At 38.6% G+C, this 12,464-nt stretch overlaps 1 protein-coding gene across 1 annotated transcript in view; it reads left to right on the top strand.

Moving 5' to 3' along the window:
• The window catches only part of TRPC3 (transient receptor potential cation channel subfamily C member 3), an 84,598-nt gene that overhangs the window by 39,165 nt on the left and 32,969 nt on the right, over positions 1-12,464 (top strand). The window contains exons 5-9 of the mRNA XM_022596334.3: positions 1,021-1,237; positions 3,323-3,556; positions 5,461-5,725; positions 9,711-9,906; positions 11,227-11,436. Of these exons, the coding sequence (XP_022452042.1) occupies positions 1,021-1,237; positions 3,323-3,556; positions 5,461-5,725; positions 9,711-9,906; positions 11,227-11,436 (1,122 nt within the window). The remainder of the gene's footprint in view (positions 1-1,020; positions 1,238-3,322; positions 3,557-5,460; positions 5,726-9,710; positions 9,907-11,226; positions 11,437-12,464) is intronic.

Consider the following 12,464-nt stretch of genomic DNA (forward strand, 5'->3'; position numbering starts at 1 on the left):
AATTAAGTTTCTGGACATACAAAAACATTTGTTTGAAGTTACAGTCTTTTAAATGTGAACCTTCGTACTTTTTAAGGTCACAGACTGAGTTTGAAAGTAGGGTCTGAGTATGCAGAATAGAGAACTTCTCTGATAGATCTACCAAATATACCTAATTCTTGGACTGCAGAAGCTCTTGGGACAGGAAGAATTGTTTTTCATTCCTACTAGAACATATGGCTTTTAAGGACATTATATCACATGGGATTTAAAAAGAGTTACCTTAAAATCATTATAAACTGAATTTTAAAAGTGCTTTTGTACTATTTATATGATTTTCCAAACTCAGGGATGACTTTTCATTAAGTTAACCTACTTAGAGGTTTTAATTATTGTGTATCTCTCTGCTCTTATTGGATAGCAACAGATAAAATATTTATGTTTATTATAATATTTTCTGCCTTTTTATATCATACAAAATACAAATTGATTTTGGAATATGTAGAAGTGAGAACAAAAATTTACTTCTGTAGTAGTAAGTTTTTTTTAATCTTCAAAGGCTTTGTAATGTGCTGCAAAAACATCATAACATTTCAATTATAAATGAATGAGTCCACAAACTCATCATAACATTTCAATTATAAAGAATTACATATTACAAATTTGGAGTTTCTTTTCCTAGACTCTAAAATCCTGACACCGCATAATCTTTCACATAAAAATAAGAATAACCAGTATATGCCTTGTAATTTCCAGAAATGCATCTGTGAATGAAGTACATCCTAAGACAAATTGGATATTTAGAAACAATGAAGTTTGAAGACTTCTTAAATTATTCTTAGAGGAAGCATCCCCTAAAAGGAGTACTTTTTACAATGTATAACTCTTCAGAAACAAAAGCAGAATTTTGAGAGTGTCCTCATTTTATCTGTTTTTTTTTTTTTTTTATCCTGTATAGTAGTTTTCATAAGTGGAAGCCAGATTTCCTAAAGTAAAAGGTTTTGGTGTTTTTTTGTTTGTTTTGTGTTTGCCTTCTTACAGCTGGGGAGAATTCTGCGAAGCCCTTTTATGAAGTTTGTGGCACACGCTGCTTCTTTCATCATCTTCCTGTGCCTGCTTGTGTTCAATGCCTCAGACAGATTCGAAGGAATCACCACGTTGCCAAATATCACTGTTATTGACTATCCCAAGCAGATCTTCAGGGTGAAAACCACCCAGTTCACATGGACTGAAATGCTAATTATGGTCTGGGTTCTTGGTAAGCCTTTTATTTCAAGTATTCTAATTTCTACCAAAATAACATCTATATAATGATTGCCATGTTCTATTTAAAATGCTGTGGTACGTTATATGGTGACAACATCCCCACTGTAAGATAAGCAGAATAGCAAATACTGGAATAACGTGGCAGCTTGATAATGCTGAAAGGTATCCCTTAACACTAAACAAAAGTTTTATGAGTAACATAAGCTTAATTATAAATATACCATGTTTCAGAAATCCGACTTCAATTACTGAATAAAATGCCATTTTTATATATACACTACCAACTGTAAAATAGATAGCTAGTGGGAAGCGGCCGCATAGCACAGGGAGGTCAGCTCAGTGCTTTGTGACCACCTAGAGGGGTGGGATAGGGAGGGTGGGAGGGAGGGAGATGCAAGAGGGTGGAGATATGGGGATATATGTATATGTATAACTGATTCACTTTGTTATAAAGCAGAAACTAACACACCATTGTAAAGCAATTATACTCCAATAAAGACGTTAAAAAATAAATTAAAAAAAATAAAATGTGACTCATTGTGATGATCAAATATTTAATTGAAATAGTTCTGAAATAACCTAGTGGCTATTAACTGATGATTAAAGAACATTTATTGCTTCTGTTTCAGAGGTTTTTTTAAGGAGAGTTTCCATTTTCAGAATGTTACTTCACCTCACAATAGCTCATTTTGAATAGCTATGTTAAAGTAAACATTTTAAGCAATATGAGAAAAAAATAAAGATTGGAACCAGTTTATCTATTGATCACTAATCCAAAGTCATTTTTGGATATTCTATTTCACACAGAATGTTTCTTATTATCTTCTCAGTTCCCAAATTAATGGGTTGGTTCTCCTCCTCATTCACTCCTGTGGCCTTAACCTGAGTCAATTAATTATTTTATAAATTTTATTTTGAGCCACTACATGTCTTTTTTTTTTTTTTTTTTTTAGCGGTACACGGGCCTCTCACTGTTGTGGCCTCTTCCGTTGCGGAGCACAGGCTCCGGACGCGCAGGCTCAGTGGCCATGGCTGACGGGCCTAGCCGCTCCGCGGCATGTGGGATCTTCCCGGACCGGGGCACGAACCCGTGTTCCCTGCATCGGCAGGCGGACTCTCAACCACTGCGCCACCAGGGAAGCCCCACTACTTGTCTTTTAAAAGCGCTACAATATTTTCCCCTTACATAGTCAGGACAAGTTGTTAAACTGGCATATTTTGTCCTCTTCTCCCAGAAGGACATTTTCCCCTTTCAGTTTCTTCATAATGTCCTAGGGCCTCCTGCTTAAGGGTTTCTTCTTTTTCCAATGACATTCCTCACCTTCTCAGCATGAAGCTGAAATGAGGAGAGAGGGTAGGGGAATGAGGTAAGTGTTCCTGGATGACTGGAAAACTGTTCTTGTTAAAAGCGTAGGGCTTCCCTGGTGGCACAGTGGTTGAGAGTCCGCCTGCCGATGCAGGGGACACGGGTTCGTGCTCCGGTCCGGGAGGATCCCACATGCCGCGGAGCAGCTGGGCCCGTGAGCCATGGCCGCTGAGCCTACACGTCCGGAGCCTGTGCTCCGCAACGGGAGAGGCCACAACAGTGAGAGGTCCGCGTACCGCAAAAAAAAAAAAAAGTGTAGAGTAGGGTTCTCAATTACGGGCTTATTTCTCTAATAATCACCATGATTTGATAATTAACCATTGTCATTTTATAAAGATGAATTTTCTCCTCTCCTCCAAGTGTTTCATGGGCCAAAATCACTTGATGTGAAGAGCCTTCCTTGCTTATTTCCTTCCCTCCCTCCTGCCCTACCCCCATAAGAGTAGCACCATTTCTGGTGCCACATGTAGAATTATGTTTCACCAAAATCTAACTTGATGGAGTGAATCATTCCTTTGGTCGAAGCTTCTTCTTTCACTTAACTCTGCCCAGCACCTCCCTTCCCGAGCTGTAGTCCATCAGTGCTTTACAGTGCCCAGTGGCATGCTTTACACTGGGGCATTTTATAGGTGGGGACAGATGGTGGACGAAATAGTAGCTTCCCTATCCAAGCAGTAAACTCTTGTCTGTAATCTGTGCATCTTGTGACAGGAATGATGTGGTCTGAGTGTAAGGAGCTCTGGCTGGAAGGACCCAGGGAATACATTTTGCAGTTGTGGAATGTCCTAGACTTTGGGATGCTCTCCATCTTCATTGCTGCTTTCACAGCCAGATTCCTGGCTTTCCTTCAGGCAACAAAAGCACAACACTATGTGGACAGTTATGTCCAAGAGAGCGACCTCAGTGAAGTTACACTTCCACCAGAGATACAGTATTTCACTTATGGTAAGTTATCAGCTGCAGAGTCCTCTTTTGTCTCATCAAATTAGTTTACTTCTCTGTGCTTCAGTTTTCACATCTATAAAAAGGAGGTATTGCAAGGTGGGAGAAAATTACCTTTAAGCCTAACATCATGATTATGCTTATATATTCTTAGGACGTGAAATTGTCTTTAATTGGGGGGAAAAATAGCTTGCTAGATTGTTTGATGTGGAAGATGAGAGCCTGGGTTAGAGAAGATAAAATAATAAAAGGTGCTAAACTGCTGTAGAGGGAAGTGAACAAAAATTCAGCAGAGGCAGGAAATAGGAGCTAAAGTGACAGTGAGAATGTAAGCTTTGCAGAACCAGCAGAAATGCTGGGAAGGATGTTGTGCTCCTACGACCGACATGGGATGGAGAAGCCAGGCTTCTGTAGATCATGAGAGCAGGAGACCCCAGTGACATCAGATGTGCATGGTTACCGATGCCTTCCTTGCCCACTGCAAACCGATATTAAGCAATGTTAGCTTCCCTTCCCTTGAGGCGAAATTGGGAAGCCGCAATTAGCAAATTTTCATATAGTTGCAAAATCTTAAACCTGGAAAAGATTTTAGCAATCATTGTCTAACCCTCATTTTACAGATAAGGAAACTCAGGCACAGAGTTTAAATGCGTTCTGATTGTAAGGAATAACTCTTTATAAGTACACTATGATACGTACCAGCAGCGTGTTAACATTATTGAAGAAGGCTGAGTGCATGCTCTAAAATGAAGGTGCACGTTTTACACATTGTGAAATTTAAACACATTATCTCTTATTGTCAGCAACCAAAGATTTTTATATACTAAGGATCAAATGAGCAAGTGATTACCACTTATAATTAAGGAAATAGCTTAGATTGTATTTGTGTGTAACATATATCTTGACTATTTCAGTACCTTCTTATTTAAATTTACTTGTGTGTGTCTAATGACTATCATTGGGAGGAATGGAAATTTGTGAATTTAGGCTTCACTCTTTACTGTGACTTTGATCAAGTTTTTAACCTTTCTAAGTCTTGGTTTCTGCATCTTTGAGAAGAGAATGATAACCTCAGATCCATAGAGTCATTGAAAGCACAGTGTCTGGTACACATTAAACATTCAATAAATGTTCATTTTTGTTGTTGTTGGAAATGTCTGCAGTGCACCATCCTTCTGGGAGTGACCCAGTTCTCACAGAATTAACCACATAGTGTTTTGCTGATCTTCCAGGGAAATGAGTATCCAGTAGTCTGCTCTGAACTTACTAAAATAACCTTGAAAGGGGTGCTGGGGGTCCTCATTTAGAATCTGTTGCCAAGATTTTTGCACCTCAGTAGCATTTTATACTTTCCAGGAACCAGCTGTGTTGCTCAGACATCACATTGACAGCACCATTGTGATTCAGTGACATTCTCACTTCTTATAATATGACATTTTACTTGCATAAACTGTTAGATGACCTAGTTTTCCCATGAACTAGGGAAAAGAAGATTTGTGCCAACTGAGCCTATAGGATGATAAAATAGCTGGTCAATAAATCTGGTAACTGAGGGGACAAATCAGTCAGGTCAGTTGTTTTGTCATCCTGGACACAGTCTGTATCTAATGAAGCGTTTTCACCTCTTTTTTCATCTCTTGTACTATATTCTGCTTCTGCTCAATGTGAAGTCAGCTTTGTATCTTTATAATAGCGTTTCCTCCATTAAAAGAAACCATACGAATGTAGAATTCATATGTTTCTGGTTTAACATGAAAAATAGTGCCTGGACAGTTCATTAAATGTAGAGTAGTTTCAATTGAGATAATAACCACCTACCTACAAGGTAGATCCTATTTAAGGTATTCCACGTAGTTAGCAATGAATAGAAAGTTCCATCTTTAATCTCTCTCTCTCTTTTCTTGCAGCCAGAGATAAATGGCTCCCTTCTGACCCTCAGATCATATCTGAAGGTCTCTATGCCATAGCTGTCGTGCTCAGCTTTTCTCGGATCGCCTACATCCTCCCTGCGAATGAGAGCTTCGGCCCCTTACAGATCTCTCTTGGAAGGACTGTGAAGGACATATTTAAGTTCATGGTCCTCTTTATTATGGTGTTTCTTGCTTTTATGATTGGCATGTTCATACTTTATTCTTACTACCTTGGGGCTAAAGTAAATGCTGCTTTTACCACGTAAGTAAAACATTTTACAAAAATAGGTAGGATGAAGGGAAATTCTAACAAGTCTAGATGAAGCAAAAAAAATTTTTTCAATGATTGTAATAAAGATGTTTTTAAGAGCAGGAAAATAATCCATTAAACATAGTTAGTGCCTCAAATAACAAATGTTAGCGAGTATGTGGAGAAAAGGGAGCCCTTGTACACTGTTGGTGGGAATGCAAATTGGTGCTGCCACTGTGGAAAACAGTATGGAAGTTTCTCAAAAAACTAAAAATAGAACTATCATATGATCCAGCAATGCCATTCCTGGGTATATATAAGAAAAAAAAAACAACACTAATTAAAAAAGAGACATGCACCCCAGTGTTCATAGCAGCGTTATTTACAAAAATTGCCAGGATATAGAAACAAACTTAAGTGTTCATCAACAGAGGAATGGATAAAGAAGATGTGGATAGACTTGGAGTGCGCTAACTGAAATAAGTCAGAGAAAGACAAACCATGTGCTATCACTTATATGTGGAATATAAAAAATACAACAAACTAGTGAATATAACAAAAAAGGAACAGACTCAGAGATGTAGAGAACAAACTAGTGATTAGCAGTGGGGGCGTGTAATAATCGGGGGGGGGCTAGGAGGCACACACTATGGGGTGTAACATAGGCTCAAGGATGTACTGTACAGCACAGGGAACATAGCCAACATTTCGTCACAACTGTAAATGGAATATAACCTTTAAAAATCGTGAATCACTGTGTTGTACACCTGAAACTTATGTAATATCGTACATCAGCTATACCGAAAAAAGAAAAAAAGGAAAGGGATGGAGAAAACCTAAGAAAACAAAAAACAAAAACAGTGCTTGTGTGAGATTACATTGCTCCAAAGGCTCACCTCTTTGAGTTTAGTGAATGTTTGATCGCAGAGTGGATCAAAACTCAGGGAAATCCTAGATAAAACTAGCTATTTTCAGAGAATTGGGTAGCAAATTTTTAATACTGGATATCTCTTACATTATGTATGACATTAAATTTAGTTTCATCATTTTGTAGCCATTACTATTATTTCAAAAAGAAGCATTGGCTTTTCTTTTTTTTTTGACTGCAGTGGGGCTTCATTGCTGCGTGCGGGCTTTCTCTAGTTGCAGCGAGTGGGGACTACTCCTCGTTGTGGTGTGTGGGCTTCTCATTGCAGTGGCTTCTCTTGTTGTGGAGCACGGGCTCTAGGTGCGTGGGCTTCAGTAGTTGCAGTGCGCAGGCTCAGTAGTTGTGGCACAAGAGCCCGAGAGCACAGGCTCAGTAGTTGTGGCATTCGGGCTTAGTTGCTCCGTGGCATGTGGGATCTTCCTGGGCCAGGGATCGAACCCGTGTCCCCTGCATTGGCAGGTGAATTCTTAACCACTGCACCACAAGGAAGTCCTGGAGCATTGGCTTTTATGTTAATGTATCATTAATCAGTACAGGGAGTTGAAGAAAAAGAAATTATAACTAAACGTTGTACCGTCCACTATACAATAGTACCACTTCCTTCCTTTGATCATACTGGCGTCTGCACTGGAGGCTTACCCTCCGCATGAAGTCTTCCTTGAATAAGCTTTTTTAGTTATTGTCCCTTTAAGCTCCCTCAGCACGGAGAAGTCCACATTGCCAGATCCTCTGTCACCCGTTGCTGTTTAGCGGTCCGGGAGGCGGGCCCTCTGTCTGTACTGTGGTCCTTCCAGGTGAGGAGATCAGAAGGTCCTCCGTGCCTCCCTTTGTACCCTCTGTGCCCTGTAATGCCACAGCTGAAAACAAACTAGACCTTCAGTAAGTTCCCTGTGGACTAAAGTAGAATATCCAGCCCTTCCAGGCATCTAAATTGTTTTGAAATGAATTTTTCCAAGTAGTTAATATAGAGCAGATCATAGGGGTGAAAGAGAACTGAAACTCACTTTATTGATGAAAAAAAAAAAATTCTGTTTGAACCCAGGGGGGAAGGACAGAGAGATCCTGCACACAGTAGTACCCCTTTGACCTCTATGAGAACTCATCTTATACACTACATTTCGTCACTGCTTTGTGTGAGGACCTGGCAACACGATATGGTGGAAAGACCATAGGCTGGAAAATCAGGCAGACCTGGCTGTGAATGCAACGTCTGCTCTTTTCTAGCTGTGGTCTTTGGTTAAGTATCTTAACATTTCTCTGTATTAGTTTCTTGTTTTCAAAATAAGTATTGTAGGGGCTTCCCTGGTGGTCCAGTGGTTAAGATTCTGTCCTCCCACTGCAGGGGGTGCGTGTTCAATCCCTGATCGGGGAACTAAGATTCCTCCATGCCCCGTGGTGAGGCCAAAAAAAAAAAGCACAATAAGGTTTGAATCAGGTCATTGTAAGGATATGGAAGGTAATTTATGTAAAGCCTCTTGCCCGTAGTAGGAGCTTAGGAACTGCCAGTGTCCTCTCCTTTTCCCTCCCCCCCCCCCCACACGTGTGGATTCTAGGGAATCTATATTCCCAGCGTTAGAGGTGGGAAGGTTTGCAAAGGAAGAGGAGGGAGTGGGGACACTTTGTGATGCTGTTAAATTCACGGCAGGAACAAAGAGGCTAATAGTCTTTCTTATTCTTCCTTTAGCATCTGTGCTATAACATCACATCATCAAATGTTTCATAATCGAGAGTAACTCTACAGGAACAGGAACCTTTCTATTGAACCCTCTATCCCCAGGGTCTAGCACAATTTCTATAACGTAATAGGTGCTCCATCAATATTTGTTGAATGATTGAATTAAACTAGTACTAAAACCTGCAAATCTATAAAATTGTTGTTTAGCATCTGTTGTAACAAACCAAAAAAAATTACTATTTCCTTGAAAAAAAAGGGCTTACTTTGGAACCCTCCTTTTTACTGGAATTCTACATGTGTAACTGTTTAAGGATTATTCTTATGGTTCACAGATCAGTGACTACCACTCGGTTGTATGACAAAACCAGCCAAATTCAGTCGGCATAGTTCATTTAAGGGATACAAGTAGGTAATTAGTCTGGGGAGGGCTTAAGTGCTAACTGCTGTGATGGAAGAATCAGGAAGTAGACTATATAAATGAAGAGAAAAGAATAGGAATCTTTAATTCTGTTGCCTTCTCTTCACTTCCACTTAAGTAAAACTTTTAGGTAGGTAATATATTCTTGTGGTGAAAAATACATGTAGAGCAGTATCTACAGTGAAGAGCCTGTCCCCTTCCTCAGCCTTGGACACCAGTCTCTTAGGTTCTCCTTAGGTACAGAGGCAATGGTTTCTTTTGGTTACTTTCAGAGATGGTTTTTGCATAAACAAGAATATAAGAGTTTGTATACCCCTCTTTGTTATTAAAACAGTAGACTATTTCACACTTGTTACATCTCATTTTTTCTCTAATATATCTTGGATATCATTTTATATAAACACATAAAGCCAGATATGTCTCATTTTTTTCCCAGTGGCTGCATAGCAATCCATTTATAGATGTACCAGAATTATTTACCCACTCTTCTATTGATAGATATTCTGTTAGTTTTCATTCTTCCCTGCTGCCATGCTGCAAGGAATAAGTTTGTACATACTCTTTTTTGAAGTGGGTATATAATTTTAATCCTAATCTTGTTCTACTCCAGAAAACCCGACTTAAATTCCTAAACCACCTACAAAGTCAAACCCCAAACTTCCATCCTTCTAGGAAAAAGGAATGGGTATTGGGGCATGACTTCAACTTTCACCTGCCAAGCTCGGAAAATTTTCACTTGATGTTAACGTAAAGAAAAACTAGGTATCGGCACCATTTAATCACCAGTTCCTAAAAACCTGAGGGAAATTTTTCTATTAAATATTATAACAAAATTGTTACGATCGGGGTATTATGATGATCGTTTAATACAATAGCATTTTACATCTGTGCAGTATTCAGACCTTAACTTGTTTTTACTTTTGACTTTTTCATACTGAAAACTATTTATTTACTTTGTACCTTATTCTTTCAACAGTGTAGAAGAAAGTTTCAAGACTTTGTTTTGGTCAATATTTGGGTTGTCTGAAGTGACTTCCGTTGTGCTCAAATATGATCACAAATTCATAGAGAATATTGGATACGTTCTTTATGGAATATACAATGTAACTATGGTGGTTGTTTTACTCAACATGCTCATTGCTATGATTAATAGCTCATATCAAGAAATTGAGGTAAATCTGCTTCCTACCCACTGTGTCTGTCCTTGCCATTTCATTCTAATAGCACACTGTGTCTGCTTTTGTGCCCTGTGCTGGAGCTCCTGATCTCGTCAACAAAGAGGCTTAGACCAAAGCAGGGCCTTTCTCTGTGTTTTCCATCTGGATAGGTGGTAATACACCTTCTAGTATCTTCTAGGAGCACAGCAGGGTCCTCATGAATTTACCATCACTCTGCCTTCTCTCAGGGTATATTGCTGAATTAGTGTCTAGAAGAAGTATTGGCCATAGGGAAATTATTCTCTCCTATGTTGGCCAGCCAACCATCTGAAAGATCCCAGTAGAGGAATTACTAGGTACCTGGTAAACTTTGACGATGTTCTTTATCTAGTCAGAATTTTTAGTATTCTAGAAATCACTTTATTTTTGTTTGGGATTGGGCTCGATTTGGTGCCTTTCTTCATCACTGTATATATATTTTCTTATGTACTCCAGTTTAGTGTGCTGTATCTCTTTAGTGCTTTACTGTTTGTTAAGTCCATCGAGTCTTTCTATCTGTGTTTTAGAAACACATAAGATAGTGTTCTCAAAGCAGAAGTTAGGTCCTCCAGAGTTGAAAACTGGTACTCTGAACCCCTGCTTGGGTGTAGTAATGGCAGACTGGGCAGTGTGAAATGACTGAGCCAACTTCTTCCAATCATGGACCGGCTCCGTTTCTTCTCTCCATTCTTCCTACCAGTTAGAATGTTTATGCCCACCACCAGGGGCAGCACTGAGGATAAAAGGAGATTAAGACAGACATAGGCCACTGAGGGCCTTATGTGACATTTGAGTACATATGGCAGACACATAAACTCCAAAGTGCAATTCATCTGAATGCTGCTGTCTTTTTCCTTTGCCCTTTATAATATGCTGTGTCTACAACCTGGCTTGGATGGGTGTAGATGAGGAGGGGAACGGAGAACTATTGTTGAATACGCAGAATTGGAGGGGGTGGGGAGGGAGGGAGGAATTAATCTTTTCATCCTTCCTCGACCCTGAATTTTTCTTGTGCTTATGCTTTGTTTTTTGGATAGGGGACAGGAAATTCTGGTTAAATTTCAGTGGGTACAGACAGAGGCATATGGAAGAGAAAAAAATTTTAAATATCATGAAAATTATATTACTTAGATATTATATAGCCCTATAGAGATTATATGCAGATAAATGTATATATGTCACTTTTGTATTTCAAAAGCATAATGTATGTTCATTGTAAGATCCTACTGAAATCAATTACTAGACTTTTTAGTTTTTAAAATCAGTTGTTATATTTTTTCTGTTTTTGTGACACAGGATGACAGTGACGTAGAATGGAAGTTTGCTCGCTCAAAACTTTGGTTATCATATTTTGATGATGGAAAAACATTACCTCCGCCCTTCAGTCTGGTTCCTAGTCCAAAGTCATTTGTTTATTTCATCATGCGGATCATTAACTTTTCCAGATGCAGAAGGAGAAGGCTACAGAAGGATATAGAAATGGGAATGGGTAACTCAAAGTCCAGGGTAGGTATCAAAAGCTTACTGAGACCTGAAGATAAATGTTTTGTCTTTCTCCTTGTCTCTTGACGTTTGTTCAATAATTTTTATGTGTGAACTTAGAAGATGTTGAAAGTAACTGTCCATTCCATAGTCTTTCATAGACTAATACTTAATGTCTTCATAATATATCAAGAAGTCACTTAGTCTATGCCTTGTTTTTGGTCAGAATTACATGTAAACTACCAAATTAGAAACAAACAAAAAAAAAACTTCTTTAACTTGTTAAAAGTAAACAGAAAAGTTATTGCTAGAAAGCACTTTGTTTTTTTTGTGTGTGTTCCATGCTTCTCAATTGTTATTCTGAAATTAAATAGTTCTATCCTCACATTTTTCTCTTGGTTGTATATATAGTTCACCACCAGCATATTATTCTTATTTGTAGAAACCCTTTATTGGGCTAAATAATCGTTTTTCCTTTAATATCATAAATTTGATACAGGCTTAAGAGCACCCCCAAATATTAACCATAAATGCTCCCTTTTATAAATAATCAAGAATGGTTTGTTCTTGAGTCATACTAATTGAGTCAAAGTATTTTAACAAAGATGAGTTCCATGCTAGCTCTTTAGTATCAGGAATCAGGAACTTAATTTGCAGAGGTAGAATTGGTATAGGAGACAGAAGGATATTGGCAGAACCTCAAATAATAGGGAGTGAAGCAGACAGGAGCAAAATTAAAATATAATTTTGCCTAAAAGTTGTGAAAATGGAGCCCACAAGATAGCAATGTTACCTCCACGAAGTACATATTTTTTCTCAGTTGATGCTGGGGAAAAAGACAGGATTAGTGCAATTTAATTTCTCACTTTTTAAAAGAGATGTGCATTTCCAAGATTTGTAATACTCTACATTTTACTCTTTAAGAAGGTAGCCTTTTAAACCTTCTTTGTTTGACCTGAATATGGGCTCTTAAGGCTCTTAGGTTGCAAGACAGTGATTGGCTATGATTTCAAATAATATCTCACTGTATACTGTGAGAAGCAGCATAATGT

The sequence above is a fragment of the Delphinapterus leucas genome, chromosome 5 (genome assembly GCF_059928025.1).
Source record: "Delphinapterus leucas isolate spDelLeu-1000000601 "Yukka" chromosome 5, BTC_Dleu_Yukka2, whole genome shotgun sequence".
Lineage (NCBI taxonomy): Eukaryota > Metazoa > Chordata > Mammalia > Artiodactyla > Monodontidae > Delphinapterus > Delphinapterus leucas.